The 21,489-nt window shown below is 36.9% G+C and overlaps 1 protein-coding gene across 2 annotated transcripts in view; it reads left to right on the forward strand.

Moving 5' to 3' along the window:
- The first annotated feature begins 1,851 nt into the window (after window positions 1-1,851).
- rc3h2 (ring finger and CCCH-type domains 2) overlaps window positions 1,852-21,489 on the forward strand; it is a 28,710-nt gene continuing 9,072 nt past the window's right edge. The window contains exons 1-14 of one of the 2 annotated variants that reach the window (XM_048174086.1): window positions 1,852-2,113; window positions 6,342-6,645; window positions 7,097-7,214; window positions 8,784-9,017; window positions 11,133-11,308; window positions 11,722-11,922; window positions 12,637-12,769; window positions 12,860-12,978; window positions 15,121-15,233; window positions 17,604-17,846; window positions 18,603-18,763; window positions 18,844-19,226; window positions 20,627-20,761; window positions 21,166-21,324. In XM_048174086.1, the coding sequence (XP_048030043.1) occupies window positions 6,415-6,645; window positions 7,097-7,214; window positions 8,784-9,017; window positions 11,133-11,308; window positions 11,722-11,922; window positions 12,637-12,769; window positions 12,860-12,978; window positions 15,121-15,233; window positions 17,604-17,846; window positions 18,603-18,763; window positions 18,844-19,226; window positions 20,627-20,761; window positions 21,166-21,324 (2,406 nt within the window). In that variant the 5' untranslated portion in view covers window positions 1,852-2,113; window positions 6,342-6,414. Of the gene's footprint in view, window positions 2,114-3,801; window positions 4,315-6,341; window positions 6,646-7,096; window positions 7,215-8,783; window positions 9,018-11,132; window positions 11,309-11,721; window positions 11,923-12,636; window positions 12,770-12,859; window positions 12,979-15,120; window positions 15,234-17,603; window positions 17,847-18,602; window positions 18,764-18,843; window positions 19,227-20,626; window positions 20,762-21,165; window positions 21,325-21,489 lie in introns of those variants that run through there. The other variant, XM_048174076.1, reaches the window with a different exon arrangement.

Raw genomic sequence — 21,489 nt, forward strand, 5'->3', positions numbered from 1 at the left:
TTTATTTATTAATTCAATATTGCATATCAGTAAGAAATTTAAAGAATTATATGAAACTGGAAAATGCATGGTCGAAAAAAAAAAACGACAAAATTATCTACAGTGATTAAGCACCGCATTTAAATGTGTACAATATGACTGTAGTGTCGATTTATGGCCAGATGGTGTCGCCAACGTCCTTATCAAATAATGTCTCCCTCATTTGGGCTTTTCTGTAATACAAATGAAAAGTGAATGAATAGGGGTAAACATGTTAACATGGAGACAGTCTGAAGAGCAAACTGTGTGACTTTAAATGCAAATTTTAATGTTTTTCTTTACACAAAAAGACCTTTATGAATACCCTCAACTAGAATAGTAATGCAAAATGCATGTGGGTTTAGGAGGCACCCCGTGCTAGGCCGCTTACATATGAAAGACCATAATACTTTTGTGAGGGGTTTATAAAATAGAACAAATAATTTTATAACATTTCTATCACATATCTCCCCAGTATTGTATGTATATTGTGTATGACATGTTGCTCTGTATAAATGGGAACTATGTTTTCTCTGTGAGCACACACACCTGTACAATACACTGAACAATCTGATCTCAAATCAGCAGTGAAGCAGGAACAGAAACTGTGCGCTTGAACTCAACACCAGTGTGCTGAGGAGGACTGAGCATTCAAAAGACTCAAAGGATTCTTTCACTGACAAAAGTCGAGGAAGACTAGCCTATACAGTAGGTTCCCATGAGGATGCTCGTTGTCTGAGGCAAATTATGGACCATTTCAAGAATATTTTCGAGTTTACTAATATATCCAGCAGCCCACTCGTTACATTTCTTATTTCACCAAGAGACATACAAGGAGCTCGTACAAACAGATACACATGATCTCCTGACGTTCAACTAAAACATTTCTGTCTCTTTAAAATACATGCAGCCTACGCCTCGAAAAGCGGCTTGTTCCGGCTTTGCCCCTTTACATCTTTATCCTTGCCCCCTACATGAAAATAGTACCTTGTACAATAATCAACAACAACATCCTATGCCGTATTCTGTTGAAAAGCAGCACACTTCCAGGGTCTAACCGAGTCATTTTAAGTTTAAACAAGCACATCCACAGCTCAATTCAGGATGCGAGCATCTGCGCGGAGTGATATCGATTCTGAATCTCACGGCTTGACGGATCTTTGAAATTGCGAATCCTACTATGGCGAAGGCTTGGCTAATGAATATTAATTAGGTAATAAGAAGGTTGCTTGGTAACTTTGGAGAGTAAAGCTGGGAATTGTAAGGAATATATACGGATTCTGGTTCAATTAATGATTCTTTTATTACTTTTGAGGAAAAAATTTAATGTATTTTTAAAAATAAGAATATTACAGATAGCAAAAGAGATTGGCTGTAACATTATTTCAAGACTTTTTTAGAGGCAGCATAAATGCAAACACTAATTGGTTCTAAAATATATATTTAAAACAAACACCAAACAAACAAACAAACAAACAAACAAACAAACAAACAACGTGGATACATATTTATTCATTTAAACTAATTGGCTACTGATTACAACGAACTATATCGTGAACAACACTTTGTCCAATATACGACACTGATTTCAGTCTCGCGACCTCAAATATATCACTTCATGTAGCCAACCAGTTTTTGTAACATCATATGATTCATTTCGAGAAGGAAATGACGAACGTAATAGCTTACCGTAAAAATATTTTCTTCCCAAGTCTAAAGCGGAGGGCTTGGCTCATGAATATTGATTAGATAACGCAGACGTCATGTTGGTGTGTGTCCAATGGCACAGCTCTGGCTTTTTCATATTAAAAAGCAGCACTTCGTCATAGTAGTTTTCGTATATTCGCTGACGGTCATGGGAGTGTACCTGCTCATGCCGAACATGTCGCGCTGTCAGGGAATGCGCTCCCAAATCGCTGGAAATTGCATATGTTATTTTATGTGATGTCTGGACGGAATAAAAGGACGCCAAAAAAAATCGGGAAAAACAAGTTCGGCTCAGCTGTGAATAATTGAATGCGATGAAGAATTTGGTCTTGATGGCGAAGTGCACATAAACTATGGACGGTTATGATGATACTCTGTATCGCCTACGGTAAGTGCAAGTCGCGCGACTTAGTATTGGGAAGTATCATTGAGGATCGCTGCTGGTGTGGCGCGCGCTGTTTTCAAGATGTGCGCGAAATGATTATGCAACATCATCCCTATAATAAAATTATTTTCAAACTTTTTGTTTCCCATGAAAACAAATAATCAGGCAATGGACAGTGATGCATGAGCGCCTTGTTTTAAGCTTGTTGCACAGCTAGTTATTTGCACAAGAAGTTTCGCGAATGCCTTTTGCGTTTGGAGTGATGTGCATTGCATATCATATTAGATAGGCTATAATTCTATGCCTTTATTTCAACGTCTAATAGAATGCTTGGTCAAGAATAATAATCAATAATCAGTCATTTTCATCATGGTTTTGTAAATCCGATGATCCACCTGTATATAAGATAACGTTTATCTGCACTATAGCTATAGCTAAGTTTAGGTGCACAGATGACAGTAAAGTTGCACAACACCATCAAGCACAATTCGCGCTCAAAAAGACTTCCGCGTCTTAAGAACAATTGATTCTTCCACGTTTCATTCATTTGATCCACCCAAAGCATAAAATAATGTTCATTTTCCATTGAAACTAACAACGATGCTCGCATTTCTTCACGTTTAAAAACACATTATACAAAAACACATTTCAGACAATAGACAATAAACGTAGTAGTTTCAGTTTCATTATACACTGTAAGTATTACACTGAATGTTGTGATCCTAAGAGGGGTTTTCTACATCATTCCATTCTTAGAAATTGCATTAGTCAGGCTCATTCAGTAATAAAACTTGAATAAAACCAGTCGATATAAAGCACATTTTCAGGTTTCCTGACAAAACATTTTTAAAGAGATGCTCATTTTAAGGCGTAACCAACATGACTGCATGGCAAGCAGCAAACAGTCAATATGATGATATGAATAATGAATAATAAAAAAATATATAGCCTAGGCTAGGTTACAGGTGGCCACAGGTAACGACAACAGTAATAAGTGATTTATACAACAATAACTCTCGCTAAGAAGTTGATTCATCTCTTTGTTTTGCCTTTGCAACCTAATTGTAAGGAATGCAAATTTCCTTTTGCTGTCCATGCTGTTGGTGGGGATGTACAAGTAAGAAGACAGAGGAGTTGTCGGGGGTGACAAGTACAGGATGTTCCAACTTTGAGGTCACAGTAACCTAAAGATATACTACTGTGCACATTTGCACCCATTACCCCTCAGCATGCCCAGGGTTCAGGTTCTGGGCCTGTCAATATATTGGAGCAAGTGCTTTCAAAGAAACATAAGGGACCATCCATCAAGGAGGCGCCAGGTGCAAACTGTCTTGATGGAAGTGATAATTTTATGGTTTATCCTTGGTTGTGTTGTTGTCTATGGTGATGTTGGTTGAGATGTGAGTTAAATCAGAGGGTAGGAATAACTCTAAATATTTATAACTTTGTATACTCACGTGATACACTTTAGTGGAATAGTTAGGTGGAAATTCAGGAGTTGAGCAGTGCAGTTTAAATTCACCTGAACTTTTAGCACACACATGTATATGATTAAAAGATGATGTGTTTTACCGTAAAATAGTGAATAACTTTCAAACAGTTGCAAACGTTTTCCTGTTTGATTTATTTCTTCAGTCCCCGCGTCACATGGTCACAAGACAGTGAAGTTATTTCCTGTTTATGAGCTTGAACTGATCTTTCGGTTTGTTTTTGCTTTAGCAACACGTTCCACATAGGAAATTATAAGTTTAAATAAAACCTATTGTAGCCTGTATTATTTTAAAATGTATTTTAACGTCAATAAATTAGCTACATATAGGCCTATGTAAGAATCGAGTTGCCATGTTATTGAAATGTAGGCTAAGTATTATGTTAAGAAATTTGTTAAAACGCTGTGTTTGTATTAATACAGTTGTAATTAATTTGAAAGGTAAAGTGTTGACTATATGCAAAGTGTATCGTTGATGTTCACTCGCGTGATTAGGTGCGTGGGCGTGAAAATAACAGAATTTCCTCATGCAGATGCTCCCCGTGACCATGAATCACTGAATCACGGCCGAAACCCACCACCGCAACTATATTCAGACCCCACGACCACGTTTTGTCACATGCGTGAACCCATCGACATTAAATTGAGCAGCATGACTCGCGCGAGCAGATTCAAGCTACGCTGTGGATGTTTCACGCACGCGGTCACTTACACGGTGCGTAATTGAATACATTTTTAATGTAGCCTATATATGTGCAACTTACTATCTACTTCGGGTGTTACTTTATTTCTTTTCTAATGTTGCTTCTAATTGTTTAGAATAGTGTTTACAAGTAATACAGAGCATACAATGCATTTTCTATTACATATTGCTTTGTGTTTGTTTAATGATACAAAACTAAGTTTCTCGGAAAGGCAGACTTTGCCAGTAAACTTTTGAATAATATTTGAGATGATTTCCTTTTACCTAACAGCTAAGATTGTATATAGTTATTTTTTCATGCCTTTAGATTAACTATGGCTGTTGTTTTTTGTACTTTTAAGAGTGTGATGAATAAAATGTACTGAAAGAGAGGAGTGCCCACATGGCCACAGGCACAAGTCTTTCCCTGACAAAATGATTGATTCTCAACAGCAGTGGGGCCCTTGCATAACTTGCATGACATGTAGCCTAGTTCTGACAGGGTATGGAGTGTCACTGAAGCTTTTCCTGGAGGAACGGACATCAACTGAGGGGTTCGTCCAGCAGGTGCTAGTACAGCAGTTACATGGCAGCTGAAGCTCTGTCCCAGCTAACCAAAATATACTCCAAGAACGCTTAGCTAGCATTCCCATTAAGTTATGAAAACGATATTTCTGAATGTTTTTAAAAAAATCTAGTTTTTTTATTGAACCAAGAATGTTTCTTCTTGATAATTGTATCATTTTGAAAACATTATGGGAACCTTTTCTCTCTACATTGCGAGAACGTGTATCAAATATTAATAGTGTTATTAGAATGTTCCTTAAACATTATTTTAAGAGCGTTTTGTCCTAACATTTACATAACCTTTAAAAAATGTTAGCGAAAGTTATGGGAACGTTCCCTGTTAGCTTGGGTGTAGTGTCCAAGTAGGGGAATGAATGATTTCTTTTACCGCTGCAATTTTACATCTTCCGACAAAAGAGCCATCCATGAGCCACTGGTGAAGATAAAGTCCATTTTCAACTGTCCTTTTTACATGTTCCTCTCCCTGATGTTTTGCCAGGGATTTGTGAAATGTGTTTAATGTGGGGTTTCAATCAACACATGATGGCTGCTTGTAAATCACACTTATCTGCTCCACCTTCTGTCCTGCAGGAAGTCCCTGAAGAGCAGCAAACAGGCTGAGAGGAGTTCAGAAACAAATAGAGGCATCTAGAGAAAGAGTGAGGGAGGGCTTGAGTGAATGGAGATGTAAGAACATGAATGAGTCTGAGTGCAAGACAGTTTATTCCTGGAGCTGAAAGGTGATGGCAATAAGAAATGACATCAGAGAAGGGGGAAAGTGAGAGCGAAAGAACATTTCTAAAGAGAATACGAGTGCCATGATGGTAGGGTGTTGCTGAGTGGTTGTTATGGTGTTTTGGGTGGTTGCTATGCGGTTGCTAGGGGATTCTGGCTGGTTGCTAGGATGTTTCGAGTGTCTGCTTACTGGTAAAAAAGAAATCACGGGTTACATGCAAAAGCAAACAGCGAAACCTATTTAATCCTATTTGTGAACAAATGACACTTATGAGTCAAATGAATTGGTTCTTTTATTAACGCTAGCAAAAAGACTTAGGAGTTATTGTTTTGAATAATATATCTCTGTTTAAATCGTCATCCTAACACAATTATAAGGCCACCCAGAAATTGTGTTTTATGTGTAAGTGTGGTTTCAGGTTTTTTTTACATAAATTGCACAGATTTGCGTGAATGCATGGTTAGTGAATGAAGGTACGTACACAGCATGCCGTAATTACCACAATTACTAGATTCCAACTTGTAAAAAGCTTAATTACAACTTGTAAACTGGGAATTTTCTGAGAGCTCCTACTTGTACCACGTGACTGCTGCAGATTCATTTAGGCGTTGATAGTGTTAGCATAGAAATGCATGATTCTCAGTCCTAGGATGTGAACAGCTTAGAGTACAACATCACGTGTTGTCATCTCGAAATTACAATAATAACGACATGGCGTGAACGCAGAATGAGACCCAATGTCATCTTCTCTCCGCAGGTGTGTTTAAGGCGCTGGGGCGTGGCGGCATGCGATCTCCCTGAGAGTGATTGTTCCACCTGGAGGTCACAGGATGCCGGTGCAGGCAGCTCAATGGACTGAGTTTCTATCCTGCCCCATCTGCTACAATGAGTTTGACGCCTGCAGCCACAAGCCCATCAGCCTGGGCTGCTCGCACACCGTCTGCAAGACCTGCCTGCACAAACTGCACCGCAAGGCCTGTCCTTTTGACCAGACGGCCATTAGCACTGACATTGATGTGCTGCCTGTCAACTGTGCTCTCCTGCAGCTGGTGGGGGCGCCGGTAAGTGGGGCATGCTGGGTGATTGATAGGATTGCTTTTGAGTTTTTGTGTAGCTCATCATCCAACATCCAATGTTATTATTTATATATATATATATATATATATATATATATATATATATATATAAATAATAACATTGGATGTTGGATATTTATATATATATATATATATATATATATACACACACACACACACATATTTACTAATGTAATGTAAATTATTAGATTTAATGAACTTCCTAGTGACTTATCACAAATCTTATGTTTTTTGTATTTTGGCATATGTAATAATTTTCTTTATTACCATGTAATATTTTAATTTAGCTTCATTCCAAACAGGCCATTTTTACCAGTGGCCACAAATGATGCTTTTAATCAATCAATGTCACAGTAGAAATCTGCTGCCGGGGCTTCATATCTACCAATCTACCAATGTTTTTTTTTCCCTGCAGGTTCCGGAGGGAGAGATTGTGAGTGTGGGCAGTGCTGAAGACACGAGACATTATGAAGTGTGCAGGATGTGTGTGGAGGAGCTGGCGCTGTATCTCAAACCAATCAGTGGAGGAAAAGGTGAGAGTGTGAAGAGAATGATACAGGTAGATCATCACTCTGATGTCAAGAACAACGCCTGTGAGTGCTGCATTATTGTTTAGGTTTGTGGCTGAATGAGCTCAAATTAGAATAGTGCAACATTTCCTGTTGTTCAGCGGGTATGTGTGTTTGATGTATCTGTGGTTGGAGATATTTGCGTCAATGGGAAAAACAAAAAAACAGTGAAACCCAAAAGGCCACTTCTGAAACAAAAGAAAAGCATGCAGGTATTTCATTTGTGTTTACAACATACAGTACACAATGTTTAGCAATGCTTAATAAAAGCAGTGAAATTATTTAAAACAAAAGGAGTAAAGAAAAAAGTGCATTAAAACATACCCAGTGCATTTTTACATATCAGATGCTGGTGTCACTGAATAATTTCCCGCTGTGTTGACTATTGAACACTAAGAACGGCTCTTTGTAGGCCAATAAAACACTTGAGCAGTAAAGCTTCAGGAAACTGAAGCTGCTGTGAGTAGAAAAGTCTGTTTCAGGACTCAATTGACTGTTTTATTAGAGTAACAATAAAAGTTACTCCTCACAGCAGACTAGTGGGGCGCCAAAGGCTAAAGCTCTTAAACTCCTCATTGATGAGCTTTGAGCTCATATCAGAGCTCCTCTGCCAAGCCTCCTCTGTTACAGTGTGGTTCTAGTCATAAGACTCATCCCCTGGGGATGTTTAGCAGTTCCTGTAAGTAAGAATAGTAGTAGATACTGTATACAGTGCATTGTGTGTGTGTGTTTGTGTGTGTGTTTGTGTCTATGTAGTATATATTCTTAAAAAACAGACAAAAATGTCTGTCCCTACATATATATATATATATATATATATATATATATATATATATATAAAATAAACTAACTATACTATATATATATATATATATATATATATAACTCAATCACATACATACTTTAAATACTTTAAATAAATAATTAGTTATATACATTTTAAGTTAAATGTACAAGTTATTTGAAGTTAAATATGCATGTTGCAGCCACACAGAATACTTAATATTTTGTGGACTCTGGATTGGCTTCTTGATAAGATCATATATATATAGTCATCCACAAATGATTCAGACACTAGATATAATTTTTAATATTTTTTTACTAGTGGGTGCAGGACACTATAGTTCATTTATGTAAGTGAGGATAGCAAAATAAAGTAAACTGTGACATATTATACCCAAAAAATCTTCATACAGTGGACTACCAGTAAAACTGATAAAAATTTGGGACCAAAAATTATTCAGACACTTTGACCTGACCATGTTTTGCTTAAGTGTTATCTGACATAATTCATATTAATTTTTTCTGACACAGTTTAACTCTGAGATTTGTCATATTTTATTACCATTTTTTTAAACTAGTGAATAAACTGTATTAATGATTGAAATGCTCAAGGTGTCTGAATAAATTTTGGTTTGACTGATATATATACATATGAGATATATATATATATATATATATATATATATATATATATATATATATTTGAATCATGCATAGAAATGTAACTATGCAGTTTGCTCTCCCACACAGGTGTAGTGACCCTCAGTCAGAGCTCGCTCAGTAGACCCATGCAGAGGAAGCTGGTGACCCTCGTGAACTGCCAGCTGGTTGAGGAGGAGGGGCGTATGCGGGCGGTCAGGGCGTGCAGGTCTCTGGGTGAGCGCACTGTCACCGAACTGATCCTGCAGCACCAGAACCCACAGCAGCTCTCCGCCAACTTATGGGCCGCTGTGCGGGCACGCGGCTGCCAGTTCCTTGGACCTGGTGAGTTCTTTGTTATGATGTGTAACATTTCTGGCACTGCTTCATTTTTATTATTCATCATTAAAGGGGTCATGATGTGAGAAATCAAATTTGCATTGATCTTTTGACATAAAAGATTTCTTTATACCATTAAAACATCCTGCAAGTTTCGTAGCTTAAAATGTCCTTCTTATTACAAAAACAAAGCTTTTATTTATGCAAGCTCCAAAAATGATGTATTATTGAAAAAGTTTGGGAGGAGCACATTCAGATAATCTACCCAGTCAGTGCGAGGAGGCCTATATATAAATAGCTGACTCACCTCTGTCCCACAACAGTTTTCCAGCATCCTTCCTCCACCCCAACTCCTTACTCTCAACTGTTCCTATCCCAGCCAGGTATTTCGAGCTCAGAGCCCTCCCACCGGGCAGCACACCAAATATACTTACTGTTTACTTTATTTGATTATACGTAAGTGTGATCTCATGAAACTGCTCGTTTTGATATTGTGGGATCTGTGATATCACACGGGCAAATACATTTGCATATGACTGCCTCCAGAGCAAGACATTGACAAATAGTTATACATCATCGCACCATAGGCCCCGCCCACTGTTTTCAAAACACTCTTTCGTGTACAATAGCAAGTGGGCTATGCAATGACGTTAGCCACTCAAAACAGTGGACGTTTTTTTTTGTGCAAAAAACCTTATTAACATTATAAGTGAACCTCAAGGAACATATAAAAAAAAAAAAAAAAGAACATGTCATGACCCCTTTAAAGATATATCATTAAAGATATACACCTGGTTATTTTTACGTATTTCGGCTTATTTACAACTTATATCCAATTAAAAATTTATTTCCAATATTTCAATTCATGTCATGTCCAGAAAAAAGTAAATCTGATTACTTTAATTCAGTTATCTGCAAGAGGAAACTGTGAAGGAAGTGGAGGAGATGTAACAACTGTCCAGACTTTTTACCAGGAGTTGAGTTCTTAATAGTATGACCAGAAGCTTTGGAAATGGAGTCCCAAAAGGACAATTAGACAACTTCACAGTATCTTTATGTGCTGAGCTTCACAGTTCTGCTTTTACACAGCTCAGAAATGGACAGCAATGGTTTATTATTCATTGACAATTCTGTCGGTAGATTAGTAAACTAAGGGGGAAAATGTCCATTTGTCCCATTGCCCCAAGTAGCTAAAGTTGCTGGAGAGCTATTTCAGAGCTAGTTGTTTTTTTATTAATATAATACAGTATATACACTACCAATGAGAAGTTTAGGGTCAGATAGATTTTTATTTTTTTTTTGAAAGAAATTAATAATTTTATTCAGTAAGGAAACATTAAACTGATCAAAAGTGACAGTAAAGACATTTATAATGTTACACAAGATTAATGAAATTAATTCTGTTCTTTTTAACTTTCTATTCATCAAAGAATCCTCATGGTTTCCACAAAAATAGTAAGCAGAACAACTGGTTCCAACATAATGATAATAATAAGATAATAATAATTGAGAATCAAATCAGCATATTAGAATGATTTCTGAAGGATCATGAAGACTGGAGTAATGATGCTGATAATTCAGATAATTCATCACAGGAATAAATTACAGTTTAACATACATTAAAATAAAAAATGGTTATTTTAAATGATAATAATATAAGACTATAATAATAGTCTTAATGAGCAGAAAAGAATTTTAGAAATTGTAGTAAAAATACTTAATTTTGTGTTTATTTTGTAAACTGAACATTTTTTTAAAATGAATAAAAAATTATTTTTCCATGGTGGTTCTAATAATCTCAAAATGCCCATTTATGGTTTGAATAATCAGCCTGGCTTATAATGCAGTCTGTCACTAGCTGCAAAAAAGTTGTAAATAACCCGAAATATTATTTTAATGTATGTGAATAGAATGTCCAAATATGCGTTTGTGCTTGGTTGTCAATGATGATTACTCATAGGGCAGATTCTGAATGTGAAAACGTTGATTTTCCCATCTGATCTCATTTTGAGTTTTCTAGTCTGAGAACATCCAAAGCCTAAATCCATTCCTTCAACATGACCAAGCACACATTAATCTCAGCGCTAACTCTGTGTCTTTGTCTGTATACATATATTGCAGCCATGCAGGAAGATGCTTTGAAGCTGGTGCTGCTGGCCCTGGAGGATGGCTCGGCTCTCTCGCGGAAGGTTCTGGTGCTGTTTGTGGTGCAGAAACTGGAAGCGCGGTTCCCTCAGGCATCTAAGACCAGCATTGGTCACGTAGTTCAGCTGCTGTACCGCGCCTCCTGCTTTAAGGTCAGAGCTAAAATCAGCTTTATGCAGTGTTTGCGCTAAAACCGCTGATCACTTAACAGCCATTACGCTCAGTACGAAGCCCCTGACAGCATGAATAGAAAGAAAAAGAGTTATCTAATGTGTTAAGCCTGCCGTAACTTGATATTATGTGGATATAAAGTGCTTGGCAATGGGAATATCCAATAAAGTCTTGATATGCATCCAAACAGCTTGATGTTTGCAAATGAGCTGGAATCTTTCATTGGAGCTTGATTTACTATGGCACTTCGTGAAATAAATCATCTTAATGAGATCATTTACATCAGATGTCAATCAATGTTGCTTATTTGGAACATTTGAGTGTGTTATTTTTAGGGGCTTGTGCTAAACATATTTGTGCACACAAACAGCCATTTCTCTTTATTTCCTTTCAGGTGACCAAACGTGATGAAGACTCCTCGCTCATGCAGCTCAAAGAGGAGTTTCGCTCTTACGAAGCCCTACGCCGCGAACACGACGCTCAGATTGTTCACATCGCCATGGAAGCGGGACTGCGTATCTCACCCGAGCAGTGGTCATCTCTGCTGTACGGGGATCTCATGCATAAATCTCACATGCAGTCAATCATAGACAAGGTACTGCATGTATATTGCACAAATCATCAAAATAGTAATATAAAAAATATAATATAATATAATATAATATAATATAATATAATATAATATAATATAATATAATATTTACTGTAGTAATAGACATTATTCCAGTATTCAGTGTCACATGATCCTTCAGAAATCATTCTAAAATGCTGATTTGATGCTCATGAAACATTTCTGATTATTATCAATATTGAAAACAGTTGTGCTGCTTCATATTTTTATAGAAACTGTGATATATTTGGTCAGGATTCTTTGATTAACAAGTACAATGAACAGCATTTATTTGAAATATAAATCTTTTGTAAGAGTATAAATGTCTTTAATGTCACTTTTGATCAGTTTAACGCATCCTTGCTGAAAAAAGTATTCATTTCTTTCTTTTTTTTTTCCAATCTTCCTCAAAACTTATTTTCAATCATAATAACATTTCACAGTATTACTGTATTTTTAATCAGAGAAATGCAGCCTTGGTGAGAGACTTCTTTCAAAAACATTAAAGAATCTTAAATATTCCAAACTTTTGACTGTATTAAATAATAATAATGATTAAAATATATAAATATATAATGTAATACAGCAAAATAGATATCTAATTTACAATAAAGCAAATATTTCTTGACTTTTTGTGGTACTGTCGTCTCTCTGGTGCAAATTAGAATGAATTTGTCCTTTTCCACCCCATCTCCACAGCTTCAATCCCCAGAATCCTTTGCAAAGAGCGTGCAGGAGCTCACCATAATCCTGCAGAGAACAGGAGACCCAGCCAACCTCAACAGCCTCAGAGCTCCTCTCGAGCTGCTGGCCAGCATCGACCACAACCCTGGTGAGGACACGCACTTTCACTTCCACAGGGGTGCAAACACAATCAGATTACATAGCAATAACCTGCGCGTGTGTGTGTGTGTTTGTGTAGATGCGGCTGCTCCATCCTGGGCAGAGCTGGAGAGCGTGTTATTGGCCGTGAAGGTTGTTGTCCACGGGCTGGTGGAATTCATCCAAAACTTCAGCAAGAAGAGCAATGAAAGCCCTCAGGTACAGCCTGATCTCTCATTACACTGTTTCAGGATGGATTCTCCTAAATACATTCATTCAGCATCACTTTAATGACACAGTATGTAAGTTTCACTGCTAGAGGTCACTTATTCAAAACAATAACAAAGGCGTAGCTTAAAGGATTAGTCCACTTTTAAATACACTTTTCCTGATAAATTTACTCACCCCCATGTCATCCAAGATGTTCATGTCTTTCTTTCGTCAGTCGAAAAGAAATGAAGGTTTTTGAGGAAAACATTCCAGGATTTTTCTCCTTACAGTGGATTTCAATGGCTACCAACAGGTTGAAGGTCAAAATTACAGTTTCAGTGCAGCTTCAAAGGGCTTTAAACGATACCAGACGAGTAATAAGGGCCTTATCTAGCGAATCGATCGGTCATTTTCGAAAAAAATACAACCGTTTATGTTTTATAAACAAAATATCGCCTTGAACGTACTTTCCGCTTCCGCATTCTTCATAACGCTTACGCTGAATGTCCTACGCCTTCCCTATTCAAGTTACAGAAAAAAACGAAACTGGTGCCGTGTTCGTTCCATAAGTAGAATAGGGAAGGCGTAGAACATTCAGCGTAAGCGTTATGAAGAATGCGGAAGCGGAAAGTACGTTCAAGGCGATATTTTGTTTATAAAACATAAACGGTTGTATTTTTTTTGAAAATGACCGATCGATTCGCTAGATAAGACCCTTATTACTCGTCTGATATCGTTTAAAGCCCTTGAAGCTGCACTGAAACTGTAATTTTGACCTTCAATCTGTTGGTAGCCATTGAAATCTACTGTAAGGAGAATAATTCTGGAAAGTTTTCCTCAAAAACCTTCATTTCTTTTCGACTGACGAAAGAAAGACATGAACATCTTGGATGACATGGGGGTGAGTAAATTTATCAGGAAAAGTGTATTTAAAAGTGGACTAATCCTTTAATGACGCCATGAATGAGTGTGGAACCATGGGAGCTGATGGAGAGCAATCCAACGGTAAATCGAGAGCAACGCGGATATGACGTCATTTACAGGCGACGCAATGACACTGGATATTACACTGGTTAAAATTGCTGATTTAAACATTGTTGGAAACATTTTGGGATAATGTAAGTACACAAGTCAACAAAATATATAACATTGTTCTAGTGGTTTTTGGATTTTAATCCAAAAATCTTACATATTGTGCCTTTAAGTACAGCTTCTTGAAATGCAAAAAGATTTGAAATTATGTCTATTTAATCAGGCAATTCAAACATTACATTTTGTTGCAATACTGTTTAATGTAGTAGATGATAGATATACCTGTCATACCATTATCGTCTTCTGATCTTCTGATCTTCTGATCACAAAAAAGCAAGAATGAACATCAGAGGTTTTGTTAAAAGATAATGTGAAGCTTAACAAAATGTAATCATCTCTCATGTAATCGAAATGTGATGAAAGTTATCCAATGTTTACAAAAAATGATCTGAACTTCAGCACAAGAGCATATTTCTAAAACTTTAAATTAGGTCTCAAAAATAACGTGTTAATTTCTGCGATTAATATATTCTGTTTAACACGTTAAAGATTTAATTAATTATCGCAGCATTTGTTTTTCCCTTCCTGGCATCCTTTGACTATGATCATGCTATTTGGGTTTCGCCCACCAGCTGGTCCGTATGTATATGTATATAATATGTATGTATTTTTTATATAATTGAAGTTTACGTTTTTTTTAAGTACAAACATAACTATATAATTTGAAACCTGAGACTTTCTTTCAGTGCATACAAGTATTTTATGCATTGAATGTATTTAGAAATGTGTGTTTGTGTATGAATGTATGTAGAAACAAATGTATTTATGTGTCAAAATGACTCCAAATGACGGAGCAGGTCACAAATGATCACAGCTGTGTTATCCACATTTATTTAATAGCTCTCTAATAACTCAAACTGTACATCAACTATTGATCAATTTGTATGCATTTTTTATTAACCAAGGCATTTTGAAAGAAACTTCTGGCACAATTTTGATATTTAAATAAATCATATCCATTAAGTTTCCTGAGCTATGAAAGAGCAATCTATAACCTTTTTTGTTTTCCCCTGATCCCGAAACAGTTGTCTGAAATAGTATACTGTTCTCTTTGTTCAGGCTCAACCCAACAGCAAGTACAAGACGAGTATGTGCAGGGACTTGCGGCAGCAGGGCGGTTGTCCGAGAGGGGCCAGTTGCACTTTTGCCCACACGCAGGAGGAGCTTGAGAAGTGAGAACACACACACACACACACACACACACACACGTTTTCATGTTTTATGGGGACTTTCCATCAGGGCTCTGAACCGGTTTAAGGAACGAAAACGAAAACCGGAAACGAACGAAATTTTGACCGGAACGTAACCAGAAACGGAAACGAAATCAAATTTAATCGTTCTGAACAGAAACGGTAATTTGAAATGCCCATTAACCGGTTAATAACGTTATTTTATCATTCCGTTTAATATTTTGATTTGGCAGTCAACCAATCACGAATTCAAATAGTACAGCCAGTGCAAACGTGATGCTGACGCATCCAAAGTGTGTGAAATGCCTGCGCTCATGCTCTACAGTGAGATACCCGCGCTGACGCGCTCAGGCTCAGCTGTCAAGTCATCATTGGTTAGGTAAGTCACAATGGCAATGCTGGCATTAGTTTTTCCAATGATATATGTCACCAACCGTCAAGTATTAGGCCTACATTAAGTAAAAATTAATGTCAAGGAATATGCAGCTTGTTGTACCAGCGAGTACAATTTTCAACGTCACATCACGATCCGCAGCGCTTCTGTGAACGGAGAAAACTATAGGCCTACCTATATAACACACATAAAATAAAAGGGAATATTTAAGCCTATAGCTACGCGAAATATTTCACTTAAATAATTAGGTCTACAGATTAACAAAGCGAAAGTGGTTATTTGTGGCGCACTCCAACGATCTAGAAAAGGATACAGACATTCTGCTTGTTTTCGTTATTTGTGTCTTTTGTAAATGTATGAATTATGTCTTGCTTTTACCTGTATGACCATTAATTACGCAGTAGACCTACAGTTTACTGTCTTATAGAAGGAAAACAAATCCAGTGCTCGCGCCGGCGCCTCACGCGCGCGCACACTAATTTTTGCATTGCTTACTTGATATCGCAGCTGTTGAATATTAAAATAAAATAATCAACCAAACGTTACACTGCTCAATTCAATTCTGTAATATAATCTGCCGTTTAGCACCCGTGACCACCGCCTGACTGTGCTGTTATATGTGAAGAATGATGTTTTACATCGATAATGTGAGTGAAGTACAAAGCTCATCTAATAAATAATAGTTTAGCATTCGTCTCGAAAATGAAAACAGTTGGATTCATGCCGAATGAGAAAGGTAGGCTACATTCACTTTAAATTAATTTGTTTTGCATCATATTTAGTTTTATTTCCAATAAATAAACCCGTTTCTCGCCTTGAATATAGCAATAGAAGCTGGAATGGCGTTAAAAAAGTAAATATAATTTTTTTGTTGTTAATTTGTTTTTGCTTGACTTTTATATAGCCTAGCCTGAATAGTCCAACTGTTAATTTTAGAGGTTTTGTTGTGGAGTACATAAATAATATAGGGCAGTTTTGTTCATAATTTATGTTTACAAACATTATAAACAAAGGTGTAGGCTAATGTAATATAATAAAATGCGGCCTATGCAACTTTTTTCCTCTCAGGAATAGCGTCGGTATTTATAACCAGCAACATTAAACATTAAACCAGCAACATTTTAAACATTAAAACATCTTGAAAAAATACTTTAATTTATAAACCATTGTTTTTCCTTTCGTTTAATAGGTTTACATTTGGACAGAATCTTGTTATAAAAGATAATTGTAGGCCTACGACGGCAAATACACTATCTTTGTTTTTTAATAAATAAAATGCAGTAGCCTATGTATTATTATTATTATTATTAAGTAGGCTACACGCAGAAAAAAATAAAATAAATAAAAATAACGTTATTAACCGTTATTTTTTCTTATCAAACCGGTTTCGGAACGTTTATAATAGGAAGGAACGCTGGAACAGAAACGTTAAAATACCGATTCTGCTCGGAGTGGAACGATTGAATTTTTTTTTTCGTTTTTAAGCCCTGCTTTCCATAGACATTATTATTTTTATGCACAAACTGTATATTCTTTCCCCAAACCCTAAACTTTCTGCATTCTTACATTTTCAAAAAGCATCATTCTGTATGCTTTATAAGCTGTTTTTCTCATGGGGACCAAAAAATGTCCCCATAAAGAAAATGATTTCAGATATTGTCATCTCTGTGGGGACATTTTGTCCCCATAACGTAGGGTTTACCAGGACCATACACACATAGCTCGATGACCATATCCAGCCAGTCTTGTGCTGTAATGCAAAAAAAAAAAAAAAAAAAAAAAACATTGGCACACATGAACCTCCCCGCCTGTTCCTTATTCTTATTCAAGATCACCCACACAATCCCATCAATACAACAGCACACTTTTGCAGAATTCTGGCATGACCATGCCTGGATCTGCCTTCCCTCTCTCCCCTCCTCCCTCACATTCTCTCTACATCTTTCTGTTTCTTTTAGGCACAGAATGAGGAATAGGAAAGCTAGTGGGGTGGTGAGGCCCTTCCTGTCAGTTCCCGCAGTTATGCCAAAAGCCGGCACCAAAGGAGCAGTCCCAGGGTCAGAGGTGGGCACCGGAGGGCTGAAGAACCATGAGAAAGAGGATGCGTCTCCCACTCAGCTCATCCCAAGAGGAGGAGACCACCAAGAGGACAAAACTCTTCCCAATGGTGCTAACGGACTGCATACTACAAGCCTAGAACAGTAAGTGCGCCTTTTAGCACTAAGGCAAGCATCACTGTTACTAAAGCTCATATCTAGAATTATAGATTGGGACAAACTTTGGTGCTTAACTTGGCAGCATTTGTGCTACAGCCTTGTATGATGCCTCAAATCATGTGGCTTGTTGAGGAGAGGTGTGCTATGACTTCAATTACATCAATGTGGTTGAACTTGCAATGGTCAGGGATGCAAACTTTTTGGCAAAAATCACACTTTTGATTCCAAAATAAGGTATTTCTGTGATTTGTGTAGATCATTTGTAATATGCAATTGTTCATAAATCTGTCTACAAAACAGAAGTTTTGAGGTCTTCCTGCAGTTTTCCGCCAAAATAAAAGCTCTATGTTTTAACGTTTGAAAGCAATTAAGACAAATGAAAATTGTCTGTAAAATTATTATAATAAATACTTATTTTTTATTTCACAGTACTATAATATTATTAATCTAGTAATATATTTATTTATTGCTTTGTTTAAATTTATAATTGAATATAATAATGATAATAATAATATGTTATTTTGTTTCCTTTTTTAAAAAGAAACTGAATGTGATAACATGCTAATGATGAAAAACATTAAAAATGTTTTTATTTTATTAATAATTTTTTTTAAATTACTTAAAAAATATAATTAATTGAGAGCCAAATATGAATGTGACATTTCTCTCTACATTTAGATTCTCTAAAATGTATTTCTTTGTCCATCTTTGTTTTTTATGGAAGCTATTTTCTTTTTCCAGAAATCCCATCAGTCACAGCCAGTCTTCTGCGATAGCTTCGGTAATGTCTATAGAGGAAGGTCTCCTCAAACACGGACCCGTCCTCACGAGAGCTCATCCTGAGATATACCACTCTCAGGACCAGAGAACATATGACCTGTCACCCTACCACCAACCTGCCAGTAAGCAACAAACCCTGTATCTCTCTCTTGTGGCATAATATCCTCCATTACATTCACTCACTTCAGTTTTTCTTCCACAGTTCCTCCTCACAGGCCATGCAGTGCTCGCTTCCATCGTTCCAGCAACGTGACTGAGTCCATGTTACCCCCTTCAATGGGCCCTCTGTACCCAGATCAGCACCCCTCTATTCCTCCTTCAGACAGATTAGGCCCCGGCCCTTATGGGCCACCCTCTACCTACACCTCTATTTCCCAGGCTCACGCACATGGCATGTATACCCCCGTCTATGACAGCAGGCGTGTGTGGAGGCCACCGCTGTACCCTAGGGAGGGCGGGAGGAGTAACTCTCTCCCTCCTGAGGTTTTTCATTCCTCCGTCTACCAGCCGCCGCTCCGGGAACGCTACAACTCACTGGACAGCCCCTACTGCAGCACAGCGGAGCAGAGAGCGGCAATGCATAGGGCAGGTTTCATTATCTCATATCTTGGTGGGCAGTGTTGGGGTAACGCATTACAAGTAATGTGAGTTACGTAAAATGAGATTTTTAGTAACACATTACTTTTAAATTTACATGAAAATATATAGTATAAAGTAACTAGTTCAAATAAGTATCATCATTTCACATCATACATCATTTCACTTTTGGTGTAAAAGGGCCTTTACATTTAACAAAAACAGAACTTTTTTTTGTTATTAAAAATGAACAAGCAAGCCCAGCCCAGGTGAGAAAAAGTAACACAAAAGTAACGCAACACATTGTTTTCCATAAGATGTAACTAAGTAATACCATGTAACAAAATAGAGAATAACTCAATATTGTAATGCATTAGGAAAGTAACTTTCCCTAACACTGCTTATAGGCCCATTTTCGTTTGTAAAAAGATTATCAAGTGGAAATTTTCTTCCATGTTAATTTGCATTGTAAGCAATGGCAACTGTCAGCAGTTTAGTGTGACAAGACATTTTGTCAGTCACTCGGTTTCTGTTGTTTATTATCGTTAGCTAAAACTAAAATTATTAAAACATTATAGTTAATTGAAATAAAGCTGAATTAGAATTTGGATTGTCCTGGAAAATGAAAATAAATAAAAACTTAATCCACTAGTACTAAAAAAAAAATCTAATACTAATAGAAATGACCAAAGCACACAGCAAAATTACTAAAAATTAAATTAAAATTAAAAAAGAAAATTGAAAAGCTGATTCAAAATATTATATATAAAATATATTATATAATATAGTTAACAATAGCATTTAATTTAATATTTTAATATTTAATATTTAATTAATATTTAATTGTTCCTGCTCACTTCCCCTATTTTTACATTTATATTACCTTTGCCGTCATCCAACGATCACTTAAACTTAATCTTTGAAAATATAATAATTTATAAACAATAATACAATAAAGACTATTAAATGTAATCTTTAGCAATCTTGAAATACTGTTTATTATAATGTTGTGTTGCCTAAATTCATGTGTAACATTTACATTTATATATTTATTTAGACAGTGAATACAATTTTAATACTGGCCATTTTTTGGCTGTGGGCTATTGCATGAAAAGGTTAAGGGTATATTGGTAGGGTAACACAAGTTGTGCCAAACGGAATTGAAAGCTGTAAGTTTGTCCAGCCGCTCAACATTAACTCAAAGGAAGTATTTTGGGGTGTATCTATCTGTTTATCCAAGCAAAGGAAGACAGGGGAGTGTTTGATACTTGTTTTTAAAACAGTTATTATTTGCATGCCGCTAGTTGCTCAGAAATTACACAGTTCACTTTTCAATGCAAAACAGGTGATTATGCTGTTTCATCATGGGAATAGAGAAGTTAAAAGCTCATTTTCTGTGTTTTGTATAGGATGCATACTCCCGTGTTCCTCTTGGCTATGAGGAACTCTATCGCCACAAACAGGAACAGTGGGTACATCACCACGGCAACATGAACAGGCCCTCCCAGTCCTCTCCGGTCTTTACTGTGGATGTGTGTCCAGAGGTAAGGCCTAGTGATATGGTGTTTTTAGAGGTGTGTATCCTGGAAAAAACTACACCACATGTCTGACCGTGCTCAAGTGGTGTTAAATCAGATTTGTTGTTTCTTTGAATAATAACTTTGGCACTAAAGCTGCAGTCACCCTTCTGAGGTGTGTTAAGCTATTTTAAGTGGGTCTGTTGCTCAGCAACTGATAAATCCAAAGCAAGAAGCGGTTATGTCCTGAAAATTGTGTGTGCGCACAAGCGCTTTGAAACGCATGAACTCTCAGAGAAAGATTTGGCACCATGGAGGCTGAGTCACTTTGCATTGTTTCTTTCCACCCCCATTTTTTGAATCTGGCAGCCTGTTGCACACTGGTGGGTGTGTGATAGAATGTTGTCATCTCTCTCTTTCTCCTCCTTTAGCATCCTGAGGGTGTAGGTGGTGGGCGTATGACTTGTAAGTGTCATGGTGGAGAAGAGAGTCTTGCCCACTACTCGCCCTGGTCGTGCAGCACCATCAGCCCATTTGAGTCAGAGCCCCACCATTTGTCAACCCACTCCTGTTCCAAACAGCGGTCAGCGGTAAGTGGTCACTTTAGAACATTTACTTTTGCATTTGCTTACTCAATAACACATTTCTGTTGTTTGCTTTAAAGCGCATCAAAATGAATATGAAACAGGTATGAGTGGAGTCACTTCAGATCACATTTACACTAATATACTTTTAAATGTGCTCATTCTTTAACA

This window comes from Megalobrama amblycephala, linkage group LG2 (assembly GCF_018812025.1).
Source record: "Megalobrama amblycephala isolate DHTTF-2021 linkage group LG2, ASM1881202v1, whole genome shotgun sequence".
Taxonomy (NCBI): Eukaryota; Metazoa; Chordata; class Actinopteri; order Cypriniformes; family Xenocyprididae; genus Megalobrama; species Megalobrama amblycephala.